Below are 27328 nucleotides of genomic sequence, written 5' to 3'. Positions count from 1 at the left end.
ACACCAGAAGCACAGGAGTGACCTGAGCGGAGATACATGTATTCCTCAGTGACAAAGAGAAGGATGACTTCAAAGGGAGACACCTTTCATGGAGCTCTAATCTTTTTGTTCTACTAATATAAACGGCCGTGATGACAGTCACTTCGTGCCTTTAGAGGATACTGACAGTCTGCTTTCTCCGCAGGCAGCATTAGTCTGATATTCTGACCCGAGATGATGATTAATGTTCCACAGCGGACTGAACAGACTCAGGTGGAGAAACAACTCTGAGATGACGAAGATTTATATATGAGAGAAATTCACTTTTTAATCCATTGTCAATATTATTTTTAATAACCCCCTTTTTGTACAGAACACATATAATATAATAGATTTTTATTTTCTATTTTGAATTCCCTTCTATGTCTCCTCTACTACTACTGCTGCTGCCTGATTCTACACCCTAATTTCCCTTACGGAGGATCAATGAAGTGTGAAGTATCTTATCTTATCTTATCTTATCTTATCTTGAATCGATAGAAAGGTTTAAACGAGTGCTTGGTGAAAATACTAAATCAGCAGTATGCACACGAAGGATTCAAAGGCACAAATTGTATGCAAGACTTATTCATTTGAAAGTATAAATGACTAATTTGTACTCTACTAATAATATATATACACACACACACACACACACACACACACACACACACACACACACACACACACACACACACACACACACACACGTATGTATGTATGTATGTATGTATACAAATTAAGTGTGCAGCTAACTATTTTTGTGCAATCTGTTAATCTGACAGTTTTCTCACTTAATCGATTCATCCTTTGTTCTATGAAAGAGAAATATTGTTTGAAATCACATTAGACAAAGAAAGGCAACAAATCCTCACTACTGAACTGGAACTTGTGAATGTTTTTTTCTGAAAAAAAACAAAAATGATTAATCAAATATCAAAATAGTTAAAGACGAATTTTCAATCTAACAATTTATCAATTAATCGCATAATTGTTTCAACTGATAAAAATTATCAAATAATTTAACCCCAGTTCTTGGACTCTGTGCGGAGGCGTTTGGAGGCGTTAGCAGAAATTTAAGCTCTTAGCCACCAGTGTTTCCACTGAACAGGCCACAGATGTCTTCCTCTTCTCCAGACTTGTTTGAGCTGTAAATTCAGCCATATCTTAAATGTGTGTATGCGTCTTTGTGTGTCCCACCTCTGTGATTCCTTCAGCTCACAGATGGAGGGGGGCTCTGCAGTCAGACTCAGTAGAAGTCAGTTATTTCTAAGCTAAATGGATGGAAAACAGCTCTGTCAAGCAGCGCCTCTGGGGACACGCGTATAGCTTGGCAGGGAAAGAGCAAATGAATGAATGAAAATGAGCTGTTCTGAGTGCTGCTGCTGTGCACACTGCTGCTCATGGCTGCTGTCAACGCACCTTCATGCCCCAGACACTTGCAAAGTGGAGAGCAAAGACAGAGCCGGTGTCGTCCCTTGATGGCTGCGAGCTGAGGAGACAGCGAAGTGATGGAAGGGGGACGCACGTACACGTACAGAGACGCTACAGGACTACACAGCATGTCACAGCAAATAACCACAGGAGTGAAGATTGATCCTTTCCCAGCACACTAACTAAATGTGACCCAAGCCACCAATCTCACCTAATGACCAAGAAACCAGCCATGTGAAACCTCCTGGGGAAGCAGCAGCGTCCCCGTGTCTTCACACATTAAGGATCTCTCTGTGTCCCCATAATCTGTCCCTCACTCAACAACCAGCCTCCTCCACCCGTCACTCTCTCTTAGCCCTCCCACTCCTCTCCCTCTCCCTCATCCTCCCTGCAGGGGAAGGACACCACAAGGTGAACTGAGCAGCAGTGGCAGCAGTGGGAAGTGAACCTTCCAGCGATAAGTAAAATGCGCAGTTGGCTGCTGGGAAACAGGAGCAGTGGCGTAGGCAATATGTAACCTGTGACGTCACATGCGAGCTCATGCGCTCGTGGTCGTGAAGACGTGTGAGTAAATGCACACGCAGCTTATTTGTGGTGCCTGTAGACGGAGAGACAGTGCAGGGATAAGGTTTCACCAGAGGCCTCGGGCTGGCTTATCCTTCATACACACACAAATCTCATATTCAATCAAGTGTTTTTTATAAACAGAGAATAATTCAAAACAATGCACACCAGAACCTGCAGCCATGCTAGCAGCTCTGTGAGGCTACACTTCAGCACAGCAGTTAGCTAAATGCTAATCGGCTCACATGCTCACAAGGACAATGCTAACATGCTGATGTTTAGCTGGTGCAATCTAAGGTTAGCATGTAAGCATGCTAACATTTGCCAACAGTCACTGAAGGCTGAAGCTGAGGCTGATGTGACTGTCACTGTTAGAGGATCACTAGTTATTAGGATTCAGTCAGCTCATGGCAGCGCTGGAGGAAAAGTCACTGGATCACCAAATTCATTAGGATTCATCATCCGGGAGTCCTCATCTGTACAAATCACATATTTCAGTCTGATCCAAAGTGGAGGCCGACTGTCCAAAAACAACAGCTATCAGGTTAACACACAGAAAACCTCCAGGTCTGGTTCACACGAGGTTTCGGCTCTTTCTCTCTCATCACTCTGCATTTTTCTCTCCAACTGGCAGCCATGTAAAGCAACTCAGACCAGATTAAAAAAGCTAAATGTGGAGAGGAAAATAGCCCAGAGAGCCAAAGACTGCAGGGCATCCTCCCTTCCTCCCCCTCCCAAAACCTCTTGCATCATCAGCATCATCATCGGCACCCGGGCCAGACAGCAGCCTGCGTCCTGACACGCTCTCACAGCGGGTTTTCAGAGCACGTCAGCATTCGCAGCGCCTCAGGTGACACAAACAAGGTGTAGTAAAGCTGAAAAACTGCCTGATGTAACAGGTCAGCTTACAGTGTATTTACACTGAGAGGGATTCTGCACTCACAAAACCTCTCAAGTCATGGATTTTAGTCCGAGGAAGAGCATCTTAGACGAGTCCAGACCGATCCGACTAAAAGGAGCAGCTGCCTCATTGTCTTCTTTTTACTCTCTTTTACAGAATATGCTAGTTTTTGCCACGTCGCGTGACAAGTTTCTCAAGCAGGGCAAGAAATAAATACTGAGCCCTGCACAGCTCTCAAAAGTCCTCATTCAACAGACATTATATCTACATTTTTATAAAAATCAGACACATATGACTCATGTTACTTAGCATGAGGGCAGAGGTTAAAATAATCTGTAGAGAAGAATTTGTAAAACTGAATATGATGCAGCAACTAAGATGTGACGCTCTGATTTGTTTATATTAACTCAAACTGGGATTTAAAATTAAAATGTGGGCTTTAAAGAGGGAGATAACTGTTGAAGCTGTGGGGCTGAGGTTTGATGGACAAACACTGGATTAATGCCTCTAACATCTGTATGACAAATATGAAGCTACCGCAAGCAGCTGGTTAGCTTAGCTTAGCATCAAGAGAGGGAACGGAGGGGAAAAGCTAGCCTGGCTCTGTCCCACTGGTGTAATCATTTCAAGAATGGCTCGCTTCAGACTTTCAGGGTTTCATACGACACTGACGTACGATATAATTTCACAAAATAAGAAGAATTACCAGACAACAGCTCCGACTCTGCTCTATTTAATCAGCAGAGACGACTCGCCTGCAGGCCGACAGCACTCTCTTTTCTATGAAGACGACTGCCCACGCAGATTAATGGAGGCACTCCTGGCAAACACGACCGGAGAGTTTAAACAGCAGGGCTTTACACCTGTGTAAGACACCCTGAGCTAATACTATTAAAGAGCTGCCGAGGAAACCGAACGGAAGCACATCAAGCGTTTGTTTTAGATTAGGCCTCTCTGCAGAACGCAGCGCGATCAATACTACAGCATATCTCCACATGCACACACAGGCCCGAGGACGACGTCGGGCTGCTTGTTCTCGTGTTTCTACAGCCGGTTTTGTACGTTCTAAATATTTGTGGATTAGTGGATCCGTTCTTACATTAGAACAACACAAACTCTTTGATTGAAAGCTTAATATTTTTGCATTTCTTTATCCATTATTTCTTAACTCGAAAAGCAGCTTTAGCAGTTCAATCCTGTTTGTTTTATTTGCCTGTTTTAAGTCCACAGCTCCAGTTTGATCATCTGATTTGCAGGCAGGCAGTAAACTTTCACTATTCAGTGTTTGGCCTCTTCGTGACAAAGTAATGAATTCATTTTGCTTAACTTGATGTATTTTTCATGCCAAACAAACAACTGGTGTAACACCAGCTCTCATTTCTCATCTTTAGTGGTTAAAAGGCTGTCAGGCTCAATGTGGGTGGAAAAAGTTGCATTTGTGAAGAAGAGGAAACCCAAGGACTTTAAAACGATGTTCATTCATGAACTTTTTGAAAAATAACCCCACAGTGGATTCCCAAACGTGAGAACTCGATTTGCTTTTAAAAATGCATTTTATTGATGTTTGTTAAAAAAAAAAAAAGGTTGGAAAACTAAAAAAGAACAAGAGGCAGCAGTAGAGCTGAATGCTAACATCAGCATGCTAAGATGCTCATGTTTACACATTTGATGTTAGACATAATGTTTATTAGTTTAGTGTGCGCTAATGCTAACATGTGCTAATTAGCACTAAACACAAGCGGCAGCTGATGGGAATGGCATTAGATTTGGAGCCATCTGGTCCTGAACAACTTAAAAACTCTGAAGTCAGAGGATCACCAGAGTTCCTGGATTTCATCCTGGTGCAGACATGAATGTTAATGTCAGTCCACGTAACTGCTGAGATATTTACTGACAGACTGACGCTGAGTCACACTGAATGCGGCTAAAAAGAGAATAAATATGATTTCTCTCACTGCAGGATTCATTTAATTAGCAAAGATCACTTACTCACATGTCTGTAATAACACTGTTAGAATGTAATTTAAATGCTATTCCTGCAGTCTGTGCAGCTGAAGCATGTCCTCATCAGCCACAGCATTTCCGTGATATATTTTAAGCATTCACAGCTGTACTGTTAGCATTAGCATCAGTCACATGGCGTCCAATGTGAGGCGCGCCAGGAGCGTGCTGCCTGCTGCTGCTGCTCCTCCCTCCTGCCTCCCACGCCTCCTCCCACGCCTCCTCCCTCCCTCCTCCCCTGCTCACCGGTCTAATCCTGGCTGGGCACACAGAGGCCCCTGCTTTAAATACGCCCTGGGTGGAAGAGGGAGATTAAAAATGACAGGAGTGATTAGCGAGGCTATTAGGAGGACAGCCCCTGCTGCTGGACAATAACAGGAGGATCTGACTCCTCCTGACAGCATTAAAACATCCACCCCCTCCACCTCCTCCACCTCCCTCCACCCTAACTGCCCTTTTTACCCCTTTGTGGGGAGAAGTTTGAGCGGGAGCGTCTCCCAGCATGTGGTGGCGCAGAGAAGTTTTCACATTTCTCCAAAGAGGAACTGGTACATTTTCCCCCATTTTCTCTCCGTCAAACTCTCTGTTTTCAGTGTGTGTGTGTTGTAAGAGGAGAAAAGACGATGAATGAGGACGGAGGCAGAGAGACACAAAGACTCGGGCCATTTGGGAAAATGACCGTGAACTGCCAAATCAAAAACAATCGCACAACAACGCCTGAAAGATCTCTGTCTCATCTTCTTTTGTTCTGTTTTCAGACTGCCTCTCTTGGTTTCCTCCTCCCTTCCCGTCCACTTCTGTCTTTATCTCTTTTCCCTCTTCTCACCTCCAAATACCCTCGAGGAGTCGCGGCGCTCAAACAGTATATTCACGGCTGTGTCTCAACAATATGTCTGACTGCATTCACCATAGCTGGAGTCAACGCTGCCACGGTAAAATCTTGACTCCAAGCTGATGACGCACTGCAGCGCCTGAAGGACCAAACTTAGAACAGACTTTAACACTTTATTTAGACGCAGACCTATAACTGTACTGAGAGTTGACCTGTGCTCTCGTGGAATCGAGCAAGATCCATTTGTCATTTTAAATCCTGGTGCTCGGTGCCGACGTGGGGGTGGCCGGTTCCTGCTCCAATTACAGCTGTTTTGGGATGATGCTAATCCAGCAGAACACCAAGGCCCGAGGCGGCGTGAGAGGGACAAAACTCAACGGGAGGCCTGGCTGCGAAACAAGCAGCGCCAATGACAAAAGCCGGTTCAGACAATTCAAAACCTGCAGGACAGGTAGGCGTCAGGCTGATTGGACGAGCTCCCGGACAGGACGGGGCACCAGCGTCTCCCCTGTCCAGATTCATGGTTGGCCATGTTGCTTCACTGACCTCTATCCTCTGTGAGTGTGAGGCCTGTGGCTATTCTAATCTGATTTGTAAGCCTTTGCACGGCTCTTACGTAACAGCAGGGATGAATCTGCAGCTGGGGAGATGTGCGCACACTCGTCCTTCCATGTACCGCTCGGTAAATGGGTGAGGAAGGGGAGAGAAACAGCTGGCACTGTGTGTGTGTGTGTGTGTGTGTGTGTGTGTGTGTGTGTGTGTGTGTGTGTGTGTGTGTGTGTGTGTGTGTGTGTGTGTGTGTGTGTGTGTGAGGAAGGCATGCCAGAGCTTGTGAGCTCTGGGATACTCGATGATGAGACAAAGATGGAGGATGAGTAACGACGGACACACAACATGAAGGATGAAGCTTTTGCTGAGCTGCACAATTGGACTGAGTGTGCAGCTGACAAATATGAGTGACTGTGTTTACTGTACACTCACATGAAGATGCACTCATCACGTGTGTTTTATATCTATTTTTTTACATGAGCTCATTCACTGCTGTTATCAGAGTCCAGCTAAACAGGAACAGCTAAACAAGCCTTCATCCATCAGCTGTATCTCTGCTGTCTGCTCATTACCAGTATTTTTAGGACAGTCACACTCTCAGTATCACTCTGCCAGACCACCTACAGACCACCGGCACGTCTGCCCAGCGACCTGGAGACGGTGCGAAAGACTCACCGAGCTCAAGTCAAATCATTTCTGAACCACTTACTCACTCACTTCTTGCTTGTTTGCTAACCTCACCTGTTTCTTCTTTTGCCTTTTTCTTCAGACTTTGTCTTTTCTCTGTTGACATCCTGTCCTGTCCGTCCGCCTCAACAACACACAGCGTTACAGGTTTGCTGTAATACAGGCTGATAGAAGTGCATCATCATTCAAATCACGCAACCAGAAACACTGCATTTCATCCTGGTGATAAACGTTTAAGTTAATACTGAAAGATTAAAGGCGCCCTGAGGAGTTCTGGCCTCTAGCAGCGCTATGGAGCAGTTTTTTATGCTGCTGAATAAGAGCGTATGTGCTCTGTGAATCAAAGCTAACAAAATTAGAGCTAAAAAAGCAGCTTTTACTCTAAAGATCCTGGAGGAGGGGCTGAGCTGCAGAGCGTCAGTGAAACCATTAAAAGATGACGAGCATTTGCACAAAATATCAGCTATTAGCACATTTAGCTTAAAGACGTCTTTCAGCATCATTATTGGCTGAAACAAAAGTCTCATTTTCTTTCATCGCTGCCTGAGAAGAAAAGACCCTGAAACAATGATTTTCTAACACACACACACACACACACACACACACACACACACACACACACACACACACACACACACACACACACACACACACACACACACACACACGCAGTAAACAACACTCTCGCTTTCCTCTCTCTCTGTACTTGATTGCCACTGCGCAATTTCCATTTCAAAGGCGAGCACGTCTCTCAGAAGAGCTAATGATGGCGCTTTGAGGCCTGTAGAGGACTTGACTGTCTCCAGCACACGACCGAAAAGGGAAGCATGTTCTACTTTTCCACCACGTTCAGGGTAATACTGTTTTAATGTGCACCCACCAGTGTCGTGAGCTAAAGCTGCGTGGGCGTGATGATGCTGTTGTCTATGAAAATCAGTACTGATGATAGTTATTAAAGCTGCTGCTGTCTGCACTCTGTGTGTGTGTGTGTGTGTGTGTGTGTGTGTGTGTGTGTGTGTGTGTGCACTCCACACATTCATGACCACATCATTTATCTTTAAATTACAGCCCAGCTGCCTGTTAAACTGTAGTTCAGTGCTTTCAGTCAGCATATCAGTCATAAGAGAGCCATTTTTATCGGTTTTATGTTCGAATGCTCCTCATATCGTCGTTTTTGAATTAGATCCAGTCTGTGATCAACAATGTTTCTGGGGATGGGTTATTGCTCTTTGAAAGCAGGTGGGCTGTTGATATATAGAATATAATGATGCTAAAAATCCACACAGGAGCTCGACATGAAGACTTTGTAAACAGAGAATTGAGATTCAAATATTCAGAAGTTAAATCAACATGAACAGCGTCACGAGAAGCCGTGCAGGAAAGTCGTCTCCCAGCAGAAAGACCCTCGCAGGCTTTTCCTCCTCGTGACGTGTTTGACCTTTTTCTTCTCACACCCACAATCACAGATGCACCGAGAGCAGCAATGCTTGAGCCGCCGTCCGATGCTTCTGCTGAAAACTCAGCAAACACAAACCTGCACTCCATCTGTCGACATCGAGCCTCCCGCAGAGCACATGACCATTAATCAATAACAAAACATGTGAAATCCACACTGAGCGAAGGAATTACAACCTTCATTAGCTCCTTTTAATCTTTTATCAAAGAAGCAAAACTACGGCGAATCATTTGAAGAAATAATCTTCACTCACAGAACATTTACGAGCTTTTGTTGGCGGGTTCAAGGACACATCATGGCTTTTCTTAGCATGAACATGTAGCATGTGGCTGAAAGATCTGGAAGAAGGTAATTAAGTGGACCTTGAGTTGAGATGATTGAATCAAACTACTGCTCCAAAGGGCTTTGGAAAGCAATTTTATGATACGGTTTATATTTGCAAAATTCAATAACAAAATAAATCATTGATAATTATAATGCAGAGAAAAAGTGAAACTTTAAAAAGTTTCGTTTGCTCTTTCGTTTGTGAACATCAAGGGTTCATATAAGATAAATGTAATAAAAATGTCTGTACATCACATATAAGTAAATAAAGCATCTGGAGGGAACCTCAGATAAACCGTGTCTGCACCATTAGTGGAAACAGCATGCGGTCAGAATTCACCAGCAGTGTGCAGACGGTGTGCAGACGGTGTACAGACTGCACCTCTGGAGACACCGAACACACCAACGTCCCTCAACTCAACACGCCGCTTCACGCCAGCTTGACCCGAGTAGAACAAACGCTGCCTGGCACGAAGGACGGTTCATTATCGCTGCCGATGAAGATAAATGACTTTTATTTCCAACTTCAAGCTCAACCATCCTGCAGCAACAGCAGACCGACGATCCAGGAAGAAACGATCAATAAAGCAGCAAAAAAAATCCTTCACCCTCAAAACAGACTTTCAATCACGCAGCACAGATCCCTCCCAAAACAAACAATAAGACTGAGAGGCTGAAAGAGGAGCGAATGGACAGCGTCCTGTATATCTGATATCGACTATCTGCTTTTCAACACGGCTCTGATTTGATTAGACTTCCAGTCCATGAAGACGGTCACGACAGGAGGGGACAGACAAACCAGAGTACTGATGCTGAACACTGACCGGTCCCAGATGTGAAGCTTTTCTTTGTCATGTTTGACAGTGAACCGAACATCTGGACAAAAAAACACGTCACCTAATCAACACATAATCATATTTCATATTTCCTCTTTCAGCATTTTGTCAACAAATTAGAGATAAATGGATATTTTAAATAATGGCTAGCTGTAGCTTCAAACACCCTGAAGAGCTAAAGGAGAAACACAAAAACTACAGATCTGAGAATTCAATATTAAAGCACAGATAATAGATTATCTGTCAGGCTTTACGTTCACTGTGTGGAGGCTTAAGTCTACTTTTCTGCCTCTACTTCAGGAGATTTTTAAAGGACTGCCAGCAAATAGTACATTACAGTTTGCAGTTTACAGTTGCAGGGACATTTTAACTTTACTGATGTAAATCTCTCCCAAAACAAAAATCTCATCAGTTAAATGTATATATGGACTCTTGTCACACTTCCTTAACTCACTTCTTTAACTCAAACCAGTTTATCTACTTAACGCCTGCTTACATGGCTGCAAATACACACACCTACATAAAGACTGTCTACGCCCACCTTAATGAGCAGATATGCTCCATCCACAGCTCGGTCTGTGGGCGGTGTTTGTCACATTCAGCACGAACAGCAGAAAAATAACTTATTTACTCGTGAGCCTTTGGCACTTTTTACAAGTGTAGAAAATGAGGCTTGTTTGTACAAAGCACCAGCGTGATTAAATAAGTCATTTCTCGACTGCATGGCACAAAAACATTTAGTAACATCATTGTTATACATAAAAAGACTTCAGTGATGTTTAACCTTTGAGCTGTTTCTGCCTCTGCGTGATCGTCCTTTAACATGAGGATAAAACAATCTAAAGCAAAGGGAAGCTGGGACTTCAGCAGCAGTTTGTGGCTGAATGTGAGAATCAAACATCAGCACTAACATCCCCTGAAGAAATAAGCCAAAAATAATACTCTGGCAAAAACAAAAGCAAGGGGGAGTCTGAGCCGTCACATGGTACGTTTGGCGGTCTGGTCCGGCACATGCGGCACGTTTCCCAGATTACAGCTGCAGCCGCACACAGCTGCAATACGATGCAAAGTCACTGTGCTCTGATTAATCTGAGCATAATCCCTGACAAGCCATTCAGTCTCAGGCCTGCAGCTGGTGATGGACGCCGTGTGAGCACAGGGTGGGTGAGTTTACTGCACGGCCGCGGCTACGTCGGCGAACACGGCCTTTTCCTTTTAAAGAGTGAAGCATCCTCACTCAAAGATACGTAAAGTCCTCCAAACCCTGCTGGACAGCCGCTTCAGCAGACATGTAAACACAGTAAAAGACGTTCAGCTCCCTCCCACCCCTCATTACTGTCCCCTCATGAGTCAAATTAGGCCTTAGACGGAGGACGTGATGCCACAGCTGCCTGAGAGCAAAGCTTCCTCTCCTCTTCTGTTCCCCACATCCTCCTCTCCTCTCCATTACTTCCTCCTCTCATCTCTTCTTGCTCTCCTCTCTCCATCATCCTTTCTCTCACTGTCTCCGTTTCCGTCTCACACACAAATGTCCTTTCTAATTCATTTCCAGTGAAGGAATAAATGCATCTGCTGTAATCTAAAGTACATCTCTTGCTGTCACTCTGTTTGGCCTGTTTGTGTTTTTAGCCTCACTAGCAGCATCAGCTCACTTTGGTCCAAATATCTGAACAACCACTGGACGGACTGTCGTGAAATACTGTGCACACATTCATGGTCCCAAGAGGACGAACCGGCAGGTCGAAATCTCTCTCTTTTAGTTAAATGTCTTGAAAACTGTTGGACAGTGTCCTGAGGCAGTTGCTGGTTACGGCTCCACATAAATATGCATTTTCTCCACCCCTCGAGCTCATTTTTGACATCTCTGCTCAGCAAACACCACACAGTGTAACATCACAACATCTAATAAGAGGGATGATAATGATAATCCCTCTGCTTACACATCATCACACAGATAAAACATGTAACGCTGCTTCATGCGTGTCCGAACATGTTCATGCTCACGACATGATGAACAGACTGACACAGGCAGCCTAAGCCCTTTGCTCTGACTCCACCCTCAGGCCAATTATTACATTAAACTGCTGCCAAACACTAAATTTGGACCTCGGCTGTCGACCTGTTTTTCTGCTCTTCTTGTTCGGTGTTATTTTTTAGCATTATGCGAATTTATCAAAGTAAAATCCTACATTTCTGTCTCAAATCTCAGCCTTTGTGACCTCTGTTTGGACCTTGACCTTTAACCCCTGAGCAGATGCACTACACATGACATCTTCACAAGGTCTCTGGGGATTTAAAAACATCCATATCTGGAAATATCCGCTGCATGGCCCTTCATTACTCCAATACGTCCACGGCACTAACAAAGGCCAATAAACAACATGGTGAATGGGTTTCAAGGAGAGTGTTCTGCAGGCTTCAGGGTTATGGATTAGGGTGATAAGGATGTGACCTGAATGTCCCTGCAGTAGATGTGTGTGTGTGTGTGTGTGTGTGTGTGTGTGTGTGTGTGTGTGTGTGTGTGTGTGTGTGTGTGGGTGTGTGAGTGTGAGTATGGAGGCAGATTCATTCAGTCTTATCATTTACATGCATGAAAGTAAACTGCTTCACTCCCTGCAAGAATGTTCTGTCTAAAACCTAATGGTGTTGTTTTGTTGTGTGATTTACTAATTTTCAGCATATCGGTGATAAATATCTTTAAAAACAGTCATGGAGATGAAAATGACAACAAAATTAGCAAATTTGTTATGTTTGGTAAGAAAAGCCTTAAAACGGGTCCTGAGAATTTCCCTTTTCCAGCCTCGAGCCATCGGCTGTCTCTCCTGCAGTGGTTGATGCCCAGAATATATAATATAGCAGTCCTGAATAAAACATCAAATCATGGCCTGAATACTGATGCTGGGAGAGACGGAGGATGAGAAGAAAAGCAGTGGAAAAGAGGAAGCGCAGGGCGACGAACACAGCTCACTTTCTATCCAGAAACCGAAAAGCTCAAGCGAACGGCGCTGAAGTCGACTCAGCACCGCTCGTTCACATGTCCCCCGTCCCCTGGACGAGGACATGTGAATGAGTTTACCTCGTTCTCATTCAAAATATGCCGACAGCCTTTAACCACAGGACCAGCTAAGAATAGTTCTGGTCCGTCTGTCATTAACCTCCAGAGCAAAGCTGACGTCAGCGCACTGAGCTCCACAGTCCAGCTCTCAAGCCTCCGGTCGAACGTGACGCCGCCGACGGTTCATTCAAGGTTTCTGCTGAAGTTCACTCTCCTATTCAACACCCTCACAACCCCACTCAAAGAGCTGGGATGCATAATAAAACCGAATGCAGTCATTTCCAAACAAACTGTGTTAGCAAAGTCTCTCTGAGTCCATGTGTTCATCTCCTTCATCTAATCATGTGTTCACAAAGTGGTGAACGACTGAGCCTTTCCAGGATGCCCCTTTCATACCCAGTCATGATCCTCTCACCTGTTACCACTGAGCCTGTTTACCTGTGGAATGATCCAAACAGGTGTTTTTGGAGCGTTCCACATCTTTCCCAGTCTGTGAAACGTGTTGCTGCATCAGATTCACAATAAGCAGATATTTACAGAAATCAGTGAAGCCGATGAGCTCAGACACTAAATATATTGACTTTGTGCTGTTTTCAGGTCAGTTTGTGTCAAACGGGTCAGCAGATCATCACATTCTGTTTCATGTTTGACACAACATCCTGTCTTTCTTGGCATCACAGCTGCAGTAAATCTATGGGATTTGTTGAGATATGCAGTTCACGTCGGACTTGTTATCGTGTTGTTTCGGGCCACACCTCATTACAACGTTTAGCAGCAGCTCTGGAGATGGCGAGTCATGTTGATCACATGCTCATGAGTCCACAGACAAAAAGTCATTGTTGTGCTGCTCTCCAAAGGATTTATGGAGTGTCACGGAGATTAATGAGGACGTTTGTGGGAGGTGAGGTGATGGAGGTGACATTTTCCACTCACGCTAGTCAAAAAAACTCGCTGCTGCCTGAATATATTGCAAAACGTGTCTGAGGGCAAGTGAGAGACGGCAATCAAGAGAAAGAGCTTGACTGTGGTGAGTGAAAACGGATTTCTTTTAAGCCGGAAGGAAAATGACAAGCAAAGGTGAAGAGCTGGAGGAGCGCCATGAGGGAGGGAAGAAAATGAAGGTAAAAGGACGGAGGTACGCTGCTGCAGGTGCTGCTGGACTCCATCCAGTGCAGCATCGCTTCTGCCTCATTGCTGATCCGCACTGGGCCAAAACTGGGCGCACTGGGTTGGCCGGCACAATTGCATCAGATTCCTCAGAGATCATTTCAACAATGAGTCTTTGTCCTCTGACTCACGAGGAAACAGCAGACTGGACGAACCACATCACACCTGATACTCAGCCCGGCTCCCCGAGGAGCCACGTCCACATCGGACGGTCACGATTTCTGTCCAACGCCAAGGTTCAGCGCCAACGCCGGAGGTAGTGTGGGACACGTGCAGTGAGGCAGAATGTGGGGGTGCAAAGGTCGGGGAGGGGTTTACATCCTTTACCTGCCTCAACATTTACCTTTTTATTAACCGTAATCGCCTTTTTTAACTTCACACTACATTTTTACATTTTTCTAACTGTCCACTTCTACTTCAATCCAGAGGCAAATATCACACTTTTAACTCCACTACATTCATTTTAAAGCTGCAGTTACTGGTTTCTTTGCAGATTATTACTACAAAATATGACCAACAGATGAGTTATTTTGTATTGTTACAGATTAAACTTCACAGCAGTACAGAAAGTAAAGATTAGCACCATCTGCTCCTCCACCTGCACCAGCTGCAACATTAAAGTACAATTAATGCATAAATTACTAAAATAAAATAACATCTACTTAAAATATTGTGAATGGGCCGTTGTGCATTGTGAGTTTGGTACTTTGATCTAAGTATAAATTGAAATGCATGACTTTTGCTTTTGACAGAGTATTTCTGCACCACCAGCGGCTGTCAGGTGTGGATATTGTAGAAAGCGATAATTAAAAAATGTTCAAACAAATCATTTTATCATCGAATCATCATTTCAGTAATTTTTCAATCCAAGTTCCAGACGTTTTCTCAGCTGTGCTGATTTGCTGCTTCTGTTGGCAGCAACATTGTAGCGAACTGAATATTTTTGGGATTTGTTCAAAAGTAATTTGAAGATGCCACATTGAGCTCTGGGAAATACTGATGGACGTTTTGCGTTGTAGACAGATTGATTAATTGAGAAAGTTCAAACCATAACTGGTAATGAAAACAACCCTGAATTGCAGCAGAACCCAGAATTAATAAGGTTGGTAGAAATGTCTCCTGAAACCTGAAGGAGAGTGCGTCCCTGCAGACGGACGGTTCTCCACTCGCTCCTGAGTCCCTCCTCCTGCTCTCGCCTTCAGCATCTCTTGGCTGAATTCTCCCTTTATCTCTCTGCCACTCTCTACCTGCTCAAGGCTGCTCTCCATCTACTCCTCTTCCCCCTCCTTTCTCGTCCTCTCTTATCTCGCTCCACTCTCTTTGTCCCTCCCGCCCATCTGTTATCTCCCAGCTGGATCTGTTTTACGCTGCACTGCAGTAGGCCTACTGAGGATCCAGGCTGGATGAGTCACCCACTCGCAATCTGCTGCCCTAAAGCCCCGCAGGCGTCAGCCACATCCACGGGCCGCGCTCCTGTCCACAGGCGTGAACGGATGTGCGTCTCTGCACACTCACATGCACGCCTGCACACCGCAGACCCTTTTCTAAGGAGAGAAATGCTGGATACGCCTGCACCTGCACACACACACAAAGAATTAAATGCACCGAGCAAAAAGGTCCCTGATACTTAATCATTTGCCTTTAAGCTAAAATCAGTTGATGAATCATAATGCTGCACACAACACGACGAGGGTAAGAAGTGTGTAGTGCTGATATTAGTATTCAGCACACGCACTGGGAAACCTCTACTCAAACCCGGGCTGACTACAAAATAAGGGATTACAGCACCGAAAGCACCCGGACAGACATGGATCCCAGCACAGGTTCGTGAACGTAGCTGCTGTATCTCGCCAGATAATTCAGTCACACAACACTTCACGCTGCTCGTACAGCTGTTCCTCAAAGGCGTCCTGGCTTTGTTTTCCAGCTTCCCTCAGCGACGTGTTGAAACAGCCGAAGAATTCATTTCTAAAACACAATGGGTGACATTACTACCTGGAGTTCACCGTGTGACGCCTCTCCAATCTGCAGGTGTTCTGCTGCTGCCGTTTAAAAGTGAGAACAGGCTGCCAGCAAGTTTCCACGTCTTATTTGTGATTCTAAACACTGTGTTGACACAAGTCTTGAGATAGATCAGATTTAGTATTAGTATTTATTATAATTAATGGACTGTGTGTGTCCCATATATATAAGCAGCCGAGAATACAGCTGATATTTCACACAGTACTCGCTCTACAATAGCATCTCATAGCATTAAAATCTGGTAAAGTCTTGCAGAAGTGGATCAATTTGGACATGATGAAGAGCAATGAGTCCTTCAGTATTTACGCTGCAGCTCAAAGGTGGACTAAAGGGTCGAGAGAATCAAACCTGTTCACATTCAAACTCACTAAATATCAAAAGGTAAAAACAAGTAACTTTACTCTTTTATACATGATGTGAAAGCAGCAACTCTTATCAGTCTCTCTTTGACATTCACAAGAAGAAAAGCAAACGTTTTAATTGGAAAAGCAGCCACACCAAACCCCTCACAGACCCTTGTTTTCTTGTCCTCCTCCTCGCTCACTCTGGCACACTTTCTAAATCTGCTTGCCATCCTCTTCTTCTCCCCTCTTCCTCCTGCAGTTTCTATTTCATCAACGCATGTCGTCTTCCTGCTGGCAGCGCACACTCACTCCACTGAGATAACACATCTGCAGCCTTAAGATAAATACAAACACCGGCGTTCGAACTGGGGTTCGATTAAAATCTAACAACAAGCAGGAGAGTGAGGCTCCAGGAGGAAACACTGGTTCAGACGCTTCTCATTCATCCATGTCGCGGTACCTCAACGTGCTTTCCAGAGGCAACTGGACGTGAGTTCAGTGGATCTAACAGCCTCAAATAAAAGCATCATGTTAGCAGGTTCCCATGCATGCACACACCATCAGCTGCAGACCCGTACAACCCCCTGACACACACGACTCTCCGTGGGAACAGAGCCATCATGGAAGAAGCAGCTGCTCTGAGCATGACTCATCTGACTCTGAGGTGGCGTTGACTCGTGACGTAAAAAAGGCGAGCAATCGTCAAAACACAGCAGTGAGAAGACACCAAGAGGAGAAACGTGTGGCGTAAGTTTTACAGCAGGCTGACGCTGCTTCTCTGAGACAAACTGTCCCAAAGAGTCGCAGTGCATGTGGAGCGCATCGCTTCATTACATAGTCCATATTTATGGTGGGCACGCTGGGCTCTGCCCTTCATGGCCTGTGCTTCCCTTCTCTTTAAAATGGCCCCTTGTTATTAATGCACCACTCTGAGCCTCCATGTCCTTGGGTGAGAGAGAGGGAGAGGGAGAGAGAGGGAGGCAGAGAGAGAGAGAGAGAGAGTGAAAAGTGTGATTGAGGCTTTGTGACATAAATTACTCTGTGATGTATGTGAGAAGGTGAAACTGAGTGTGTGTGTGTGTGTGTGTGTGTGTGTGTGTGTGTGTGTGTGTGTGTGTGTGTGTGTGTGTGTATCATAAATCTCCAGTCTCTTCATGGCATTCTGCCTTTTATGAGCCGTTTCTCTTGGTAGGCTGCATGAAGTCTGTGCTGGAGAAATGCTGCGAGCCCTCGAGCACAGGCAGGAGGATTTTCTGCCTCTCCTGAAGCAGATGCTGCACGTTTAACTTCAGACAAAGCTGCACAGCTAATTAGCAATTAGAGATGCACAGGGTTCCACTCTAAGGTCAATGCAGCATTTTAGGATGTGCAATCTGCTCCGATCTGCAGAGAAACCAGTTATCGTGGCTCCTTTTCTTTATTGAAATGTTTTATCTTCAGATTTTATGTCATCACAGACCTAAGAAGACGTCCTCTGCTGTCCAATAGCTACAGACAGGACAGCTCTTCCTTCAGTATGTGCTTATACTGCTGCTGGTGGGATTACAAACCAACGAGCAGGACTGCCTTCAGCCAGTGCTGGATTTTCATATGATTTTGCATCAATTTGATTAAGAACCTTGATTTGTTGTATATTTAATTTGGTTGGATTAGCTGAAAATAGCTAATAGCTAATAGCTAATAGCTCTGTCCAACAGTAATCAACATCCATCTACCAGCATTTCTAAAGCTCCTTTATTAACAGGTTACATCTCATTTGTTTAATCCTTACAAAAATCCAAGTGTAAAAACAATATTTTGCCGCTTTTGGAGGATTATGTGCTGGACTGTTTCTTGGCTGGGACCAGTTTTAACCGAAGGACACTCCAGGAAGTCACTGGCACAGAATGGATTTTGTTACCTTTAAATGGAGCCAGGCTAGCTGTTTGCCTCTGTTTCCAGTCTTTATGCTAAGATAACTGGCTGCTGGCTCCATATTTGCTGTGCAGACATGAGGGTGGTCTCAACCTTCTCATCTAACCCTCTGTGAATAAGCACATTTCTCAAAAACCCAAACTATTCCATTAATGCTGATATTCATTTTGCCAAACCCCTGACTCTGAATCTGACTCTTTTAAATCCAGGTCCCATCCCTTAATCCCCGTGACCCCCCCTCCTCATGTGCTGGGGTCCGGTTGGTGGACATGTCTGTGGCCAGACTGCTGTGAGTCTGGGTCTGGATTACAGGGCTGTGCATGGGAGCACTGAGGGCAAAGGGAGCCTTTTGCCACTGTGAGTCAGGAGAAGAAGACACTGTGTGTGTGTGTGTGTGTGTGTGTGTGTGTGTGTGTGTTGGGGGATGGGGGGGTGTAACGGTGAGGAACAGACGGCGGGAGACCACAGAGACGGCTAACTCTACTCCAAGAGCCGACTGAGTCACACACTGGGAATAAAACTGAAGCTGTGCAAAAATCTACAATTTCAGCCGCATCAACTGCATGTTTACACACTCACCCACACCTCTTTACGCACGCACACGCAGAGCCACACATCTGTATGCATATTTACAAATACAGACACTCTTATGCAGCCTCGCCTCACACACACAGAGATGCATTTGTGGCTGTGGAGTAGCTAACGTATGCAGGGAGGCAGCGACGGTTCAGCTAATGGGTGACAATAGACTCATCACACAGAATTAACACAATCTGCAGCCGTCTAATCCCTGTGCGGCTGCTGTCTGCTCCCAGTCTGATCAACGAGCCGCTGATTAAAACTGAGAGGTGTAATAACGGCAAAACCATGTTTTCTTTTTATTTAATCTGCGAACACGATGAAACTCTTCCATGTTGGATCCATAAGTGCAGCATTCCTGCACAAGCCTCTCAGTGTCAGTGTGACATGAACAATAACCTAAATGACCAACGGCATCACAGATTAACTAAAAATACAAACTAGACTCCATTGTGTGTCACCATCCTGGATCCCAGCTGTTAAATTAACTCCTGTCCTCACAAACTGCCACCTCGTCCTCAATTATTCGGCTCCAGCATGCAATTAAGAGAGCTTAATATCTCCACACGCTGACCTTCAGGAGAGACACTACTATCAGTGTCACAATTAAATCATTATTCCCTTTAATCTCTGGGACCACTGCTCATAAAGCTGAGGCATGACGCAAACTGGGGGCTGTAACTGAAGCCATTCGGAGACTGGTTGAACTGGAGAACGAGGAGGCACGGAGGAGCACGTTCATGTGAGTCAGCCAGGATCCGGGAGTCCTGAAGCTGACTGTCAGCATCACTGCGACTCACCCCGAGGAACGGATACCCCCCCCAGATGAGCTGGAGCTCCCAGCGAACACCAGAAATAAACTCAGAGGCCTGGAGCGACAGAGCTGTTCATACCTCTGACCGTCCAGATCCCATTCTGACAGCCTTCAAAGTTACTGATGGTCTGAGCTCAGGAGTAAAAATTATTATCTGCAACAACTGACTACTGATTCAAATATTTAGTCAAATTCTGAAAAAGCACAGACAGGAAGTTGGGACAGACCGTTGCATCACCACAGTCACTGGGAGTAATCTGGCTGTGAGACATGTAACATCAGCCTAAACACACGTCCATATCACGATCAAAAGGGAGTGAACGGCCAGCAGCCTGACCACACCCGCGACCAGAGACCACCACCAGCCGCACACCACACAGGGCAAAGGACGGAGCCTGAAAATCTATTCTACAACAAGAGGAGTCAGAGCTCTTCCAGAGCCCAAGTGTCCTGGATAGTCTCAAACACATGGACAGACACAGTGTGTAGGGGGGCAGCCTGCGGTCTCCACCTTCTTCCCTTATTTATTAGCTTTGCGCTCTCACCTGATTGGCTAATACCCACGCATGGGTCCAAGCGTCCCTGTGCTACAATAAGACAGGACAGACATCTTTTAATTAATCACTGGTGTCCCGCAATAGGCCATAAATGCGTTTAGAGGGCGCGGGGGTCATGCCGTGCGCTGCTGGCTGGAGCGGATTTCCGCCAAAGCGCACTTAACGATTGCATAACGTCTGCGCGTCGGAGTTCCCTCTGTGGTCGGCTGAAGGAAGCACTCATTAAGAGCATCCTTCATTTAGGGCAACAACTTGCGCATTGCAAGTGTGATCGGAAGCCATGAGCCGCAGCTCTGCTGTTTGTTCTGAGCGGAAAGTCATCTGAAGGGTACTGAGAGGAACTGACGTGCCTGGCTTCGCCGTCATCCTGTTGTCGTGACACCTGCCTCCATGACGGCCACACAGAAACATGACAGTGAATAATCACCGAGCATCGTCCCCTCACGTGTCAAATAACGGTCATAAATCACAGCGGAGGCTGCAGCGCAAACACGAGTAATAAAGTGTTGGATTGGCGCAGTGCTGCAGCACGCCGGGCTTTCAGTGGATCACATTTCAGCACCAGGACAGCAGAGAGACTCAGAGGGAGCCGATGGAGAAACCTCTGCAGGCTGCTCCACATGAGCAGCACTGGTTTTAAACACGAGTCTCCACCACCGAGGCTGCCATCCACTGCTCTCCAGCAGGGTGACCCTTCAGCGTGGTGGGATCCGGCGTTCAGGTCCTCTTACCTGAGTGGCTTTGTGGAATTGCTTCTTCAGCCCCGCTACAGACATGGTTGCCTAACGGTGGTTCTAGCCGGGAGAATGAACTGATGCTGCGGGCGTGAGAGGAGGAAATCTCGGTCCTAACTGTGTCTGGTGATGATCTTGCAGCCGTCGCTACGTCCTGTCTACGCTGGTCTTCACCGGAGGGATCTCCTGTGAGAAAGGGGCTGACTAAAGCCCTGATCAGGCTATTGGATGTCAAACCCACATGTCTAAAACGGCGCTGACGTCGGAGCCAGCTCCCTTTAAAGCGGCCGCCTCCTCATCACGGCTGGGCTCGACTCTCTAAAAGGAGGCTGAGGTATTTCTAATCTAAGCTCGTTTAGTGGAAGGACAAGGACGAAGTGGGGGACAGGTCTCCATTGAAGCTTTAATCTGACATTAAGATGAAATGACATTCTCCTACCACGTCTGTCCCTTTGGAAAGAAAGAAAAAACACTCGTTGATGTAATTAGTTTTGGTGCTTTTCCCTCTGATGAGACGCGGTGACTCTCCAGCACCCTGGACAGCGCACATTAACGCACGCGCTCACTTCGCTGAGACCAGCCTGAGGGACTTTCCTCCAAAGTGCAAAAACGCCGATTTGCACACACCTTTATTGTTAATAAAGGAAACGCCATGAGACCTGAAGACGTGCACAAACTTTCAGAGATCTGAGAGGAACACAACAGTCACGAAGCTCATGCCTCAAAGCAGATTTAAGCGAGTGCAGCGAACACGGATAAGATGACATTTAGCTGCAGATAAAACTGCAGATACTCAGATTTCTACTGCACACAAAGAACGCGGACTCTGCTTTGTTGTTGTGCTTGACAAAAAACACCTTTGCACGTTTTAAAACTCCATAACTAAAGTTTCTAACTGTCCAAATCACACGCGTGAGTGAAGACATCACCCGTGAAATCATGACCTTGCTACTAGTGTCATCAATCGGCAGTGATGGAATATAACTAAGTACATTTACTCAAGTACTGTATTTAGATACAAATTTGAGGTATTTGTAAAATGCAACATGTCCATTAATGCAGCAGTACTCACCTAAAAGCATCATATATAACAGCGCACACTGACAGGGACCGTTTGAGTCCGCTGCATTTACTCTTGATACTTAAAGTACATTTTGCTGATATTACTTACATATTTGTACTTCAGTGTTTGAATGCAGGCCTTTTACTTGCAGGGGAGTATTTTCAGTGTGGCCTTGATACTTCTATTTAAGTCAGGGATCTGACACTTCCGCTGTCAATCAGCGCCTGCTGTTGCGTAATGGCACAAAAAGCAGCTTTGACACTGGCAGTAACCTGGTTTCTGTCAAACAACATTAAACATGAGTGCGTCGACATTCATTTAGAGATAACAGTGAACGTGGGCTTTATTCTGGGCACCACCTGCAGCAGAGCCCCGCCTAACTTCTGCTGTTGTACACATGTCAGCCCCAAACCCAATCCGATCATCACCATATTCTGTGGCTGATACGATTAAATGTGTGCACGAATCTTCGGGACTAAAGCGAGTGATGGCTCTGAATTGAAGCTAAGAAGTCACCTGCACGCACATGTCAGCTCAGCCGCAGACCCTCGACGCCAGATGGGCGATTGTGATAGGACGACTTTGGCAGACCGTCGGAGACGCACCCCACATGGCCACTGCTGCAGCCCTGGAAGGACAGAGTGTGACAAAGGCCTTAAAGTACAGCTCGTTCCTTAATGATCATTTCTAGGTGACGAAGTCAAACACAGCGTGCGCGCATAGTAATGAACTGCTGTTATTCATGTGTGTAGCGCGCATTTGTTCCTCAGACTCCTCACAGTCTGCTCTGTGGCTTCAGTACTGCATCATCCTGTTTTGCTGTTCTATTTTTTTTTAATTGTGTCTATTTCTGCACTCCTGTAATGACTAAATTCCACCGCAGAGGGTTATTTAAGGCAGTGCGACTTAAAATGAAGAGGAACATTTGTTGTGTCAGTGGCGCCATCGTGTGGAGACTCTCTGAACACACATTCAGACAGGCGGGAGGAATGATCCGTCGGTCTGTTCATTGCTCATGCACACCAAAAAAGAACAGCACGTTCAATTATATTTCAGAAACTAATCCTAAAAATCAACTAAACAGGAAATCAAATCACGATTTTTATAATTTACACATGTACCAAGTCCATCTATATCACAAACTTACAGGATTTCAAAGGTCAAAAGTTAAAAGCATCATTGAGGATGTCAGTGTTAAAGTCTATATCACATCTTATGTGAGCAGCTATGACAATGCTTTTATACATAATACAGATGTGCATTATGTCTGTCCACTGTCCAATAAATCACAATCCATGATGTTTTGCTTCCACCTGCTGGTCAGACATGATGCAGCACCGATGATACATGTTCGTGCAGAGGAGTGAAAGCTGCCATTCAAATATAATTACAGCATCAGTTCAGCTACACAGGAGGCCAGCTCCGCAGTGAAAGCAGCACGTGTATGAGTGTGTATCAGACAAACTAGAGGAACATCCTGAACGGCAAACGTTTGTTTAGTCTGAGCAGCTCTCAGTGGTTAACAGAGAGTGGGAGTGATACATCAAGCCGGCTGACAGCGACCTGAGTGCAGTTCTTTGCTCAGTTTTCCTGCTTTCTGGCCTCGACGGGCAGCTCTGATGAAGTGCTCGGTCCCACGGCTCACTGATCTGTATGTGCACGTGTGGCCTGAGGTGAGTGCCCATTTGTCTTAACTCGAGACGATAAATCTCACCTGGACGGTGCAGATGGAGGGAGGCTGAGCTCAAGTGAAATATGAGATTGTTTCCATTCGCTTTATTACACTGACCGCTCGTCTCTGGCATCGGCTCTGACTGTGAAGTTGGATCAGATGGAATTTCTGTTTCCAACATGTTTCTATTCTTTTACAGAGCGAGGAGGGCAAGTTTGACCATGTATGAAACTATTATCTATATCAGGCAGTTTTTGTCTTATGTAGGTTTTGTCTGCATCGATAGATACAGATAAATATTCCTCACCTTCAGACCCTCATTAAAGGATATCATGATGCTATCTGTCAAAATCACGTTCTAGTTTAACCTCAAAAATGAACAAGCCCCCAGAGACACTTAAACCATGACACTGGGGGCAGCAACCCGAGGAGACAACCATGGATTTTCTGCCTGAGCGTCACGGCCTCTAATGTGGAGGCTTTGACTCTCAGCTGAGGTCACAGTCCGATGAGAAGAACCCTCAGAAGTACACTGAGATGCAGTCCTGAAGTCACCAAACTGGCAGTCAGGATAAGGGCCTGCGCTCTCTGAGTCACCTCCCAGTTTTCCAGAAACTCTTCCAGGCCAACCAGAAGTCCTCACCTATGATCATGAGCTCTAGGTAGTGAGGCTCAGATGTCCAAGAGGAGCCAATAAAGGTGGTTCTGATCAGGAATCTTCTCTGTTTTCTGGGTTTATCCAACCAGGAGGAGACCCAGAACCCATGGCTTGGGAGCACCTTGTGATTCTTTACTTTACCATGGTAGCTTGACTAAGACGGTCTCCGTTAATGCTCAGGAGTGCCCACTCTTGCGCTCAGTTCGTTACATTCATTGTTTGCATCTGTAAACTAAACATGTTGTTTCTGCTCACCTCGGAGGCAAAAGTTCACAAGAAACTGACTTTTCTGTTTTATGTTAATCTTTAAAACATTAGGCAAATGGTCATGTTTATGTGTTGTCATGAAAGAAAGCCCTGAAGAACCTGCGTCTCCAGAAAGGTGCACTTATACCTGTGAGGGAAATGTGTGTTTAGGTGCAGATGGACGGCAGGACGGGCTGCGACAGCAGACCTGGAGTCATTTGTCACACATATGTCAGCCGTGCCACCGGAGACAAACAGCTAACGCACAACAGGCTGTGGTCATGCGTTTGTGTGTTTGGTAAGGCCTACCAATCCCCACGCCACCCCACTCCACTCAAACATGCTAATGTACCTGTGCTCTGCTCTAATTGGTCCCAGTGATGCTCACCCTGCTCCACCTGTGTTCATGGGAAGCCTCCAGTCAGTCCTGCAGTCAGGCCCCCGCCACTGTGCGCGAGCGTGCAGTGCTAATATTATGCAAACAAACACTTCTTTGTTGTTTGGCACTTCTTGCACCGACCCGCCACTGTGGAAGAAAGGGAGAAAGTAAGCAAAGGGAAAAGGAGAAAGGGAAAAGGGGTGGGTGAGTGGGGGTGCTTGAATTCATTAGTGTGATTACCTGAGGTGTGCTACTTTACGGGGGGTAATCTGCCAGCCCGCTTTATACCCTCCAAACTTCAGCCAGTCCGCTAATGAGCGCTTGGAAAAGTTAGTCAAGGTGGAGAGGTGCTTTGAGGAGCTGTACACTGCAGACTGAGGCGTTGTTATATATGCCGGAGCAGAAAACAAAGGATGGCTGCCTCTTGTATAACCACCAATGAAGACCGTCTGAGCTGTCGGTGTTGATTCTGAACACAGGTAACGTGGCGCTGTGGACGGTGCGCCAACTGATGAACCTGCAGCCTCAGACCGAGACGCCTGGCACATTTGAAATCATGAGATCTCCAACAATACGCCGCACCCAAGAATGACAGTTTGACTGACGTGTGATATTAGGAGCCACATTTTCTACAACATTTGAGACAACATCCCAGATTAGTCATAAGGACACCAGAGGGTTCAGGCAGTCGCATTCAAAGAGTCGCTTCTCTCTGAGGTGATGCTGAGGACTGCAGCTTCCCTCCTACGCTGTGAGGGAAGGTGGATTAGAGACCAGATCAACCCCCCTCTCCCATCCTCTCTCCTTTTTTCTGCCCAGGAGCTCAGGCCATGGCTTTAGAGAGACGGCTGCCATGAGCAAGGCTTAGGACGGTCCACGGGGACGGACGGAGTGTGAGTGTCAAAGAACAAGAAAAGTGCAGGAGCAGCTTGGTTACGATGGACAAGACAAAGAGGTGAGAGAAATCCAAAAAGGGAAGGCAGAGGATATTAATAAATATATAGATCCTGTAACCTTCCCCTTCCTCTCGCACTATGTCTTTGCTTTATCACACAGCATCAAAACATAGCTTTAGTCCCCCGAGTGGCTGGCCTTTTTATCTGCTCCCTAGCTTCCCACGGCAGGCCGCATCCACCCATAATCTGCTGCTGTTTCATGTCTGGAGCGCTGTAGAGGAGGATAAGGGACTTGTTCAAGTGAAGATCAATGAGGTTGTATACATAGCATATGTGCATCAGGAGAGTGCGATTCCTTTTTTTCCTTTTTAAGGTGGCATCCACTCTAATGTGAAAGGAAATTATACATGGATGCACTGAGGAGCCGCGTCCGTGATCTAAAGATTTAGAAAATAATTATCATTAGGCTCCTGACCAGAATTTCACACCGCTGTCAGGAGTAAAGAGGAGCGCTGTGAGACTTCTGTCATCCACTCTGTAAACAGCATCTACCTTTTGTTTGTGAACCTTCTCCCTGCAGCTCAAACATGAAGGAAGACACAATGAAAAGTGTAAACATGTTGCATTATACATTTGTCAAAAAGCACATTTGGCTGTATGTCACAAACACCTTGTTATTCAAGACAGTGCCAAGTGTCTGTGTGTGTGAAATCAAAGCAGGCTGATATATTGGCAGCAATAGCCGGGGAGTGAAACTGTGTCAGTGAAGTGAGGGAAACCACCAGAGGCTGTTTTCTATTCACTCTGCAGCTGCTTGACGAGATCTGCAAGGACTAATTGTGCATCAGTTGGAGGCTGCAGAAATTCACGGTTTGTGCTTTGACTCTTCTTTGTACTGTGGGCTACCCGCCTTCCCACCCAAGTGGCACACACTCACACCACGGGGAACTTAAAAGTACAACAGAGAAGCCTTGGGACACACACAGACGCAAGACAAACACGCACACACAAATCATCGATCGACCCCAAAGTCAACCCGTGACCCTGACCTCCTCTGCCCCTCCAGGAACAATCTCCTGCAGGAATCTGCGGAGAGAAAAAACAATACAAGAAAGTTGGATTTAAAAAGAAGTCAGGATGAGAGAAGGAGATAAAGACGGAGGGAAGAAATGACACGGAGTTGACTGTGTTGGAATGAATAAAAGGGGAAGGGAGGAAAACTGTGCATTTGGAACTGCTGATCAAAGTCATTCCCACAGGAAACGTCTCTTAATGAGAGCTGAGGAGAAGAGGAAGACGAGGAGTGAAGGAGAAGAAAAGAAGGGTACGGCACGCCATTCCTGCACAGAAAATAAAGAGATGAATCACACACAGCGCCGCGTGGAAGACATGGGAGTGCGTTTTGGGTGGGGGGTGGGGGGGGGGGGGGGCGCTGTTTGAAGGGTGTTTTCAAGATCGTTTTAACGTCTTCACTGAGGGAGCGTCAGAGGCAAGGCCAGGTTAATTAAACCCAAGGGAGCGCCAGCTGAGGGGGCCCCCATTTGAATATGTCACAGAAATAGCACGAGGGTGTCAGCCGAGGCCGGGGCTCGGCGAGCAAACATGTTGACTATGCATTACACGCTA

The 27328-nt window shown here is 45.9% G+C and overlaps 1 protein-coding gene across 4 annotated transcripts in view; it reads right to left on the bottom strand.

Moving 5' to 3' along the window:
• Positions 1 to 21019, bottom strand: part of sh3gl2a (SH3 domain containing GRB2 like 2a, endophilin A1) — a 31707-nt gene extending 10688 nt beyond the window's left edge. For 2 of the 4 annotated variants that reach the window (XM_070976345.1, XM_070976354.1), the window contains exon 1: positions 20786 to 21013. In XM_070976345.1, coding sequence (XP_070832446.1) covers positions 20786 to 20830 — 45 coding nt within the window. In that variant the 5' untranslated portion in view covers positions 20831 to 21013. Of the gene's footprint in view, positions 1 to 20785 lie in introns of all 4 variants that reach the window. The other 2 variants (XM_070976363.1, XM_070976372.1) reach the window with 2 other exon arrangements.
• Positions 21020 to 27328: the final 6309 nt, after the last annotated feature.

Source organism: Chaetodon trifascialis, chromosome 2 (assembly GCF_039877785.1).
Source record: "Chaetodon trifascialis isolate fChaTrf1 chromosome 2, fChaTrf1.hap1, whole genome shotgun sequence".
NCBI classification, from domain to species: Eukaryota; Metazoa; Chordata; class Actinopteri; order Chaetodontiformes; family Chaetodontidae; genus Chaetodon; species Chaetodon trifascialis.
The sequence above is the reverse complement of the archived record's forward strand: the minus strand, read 5'-3'. Positions and strand labels throughout refer to the sequence as shown.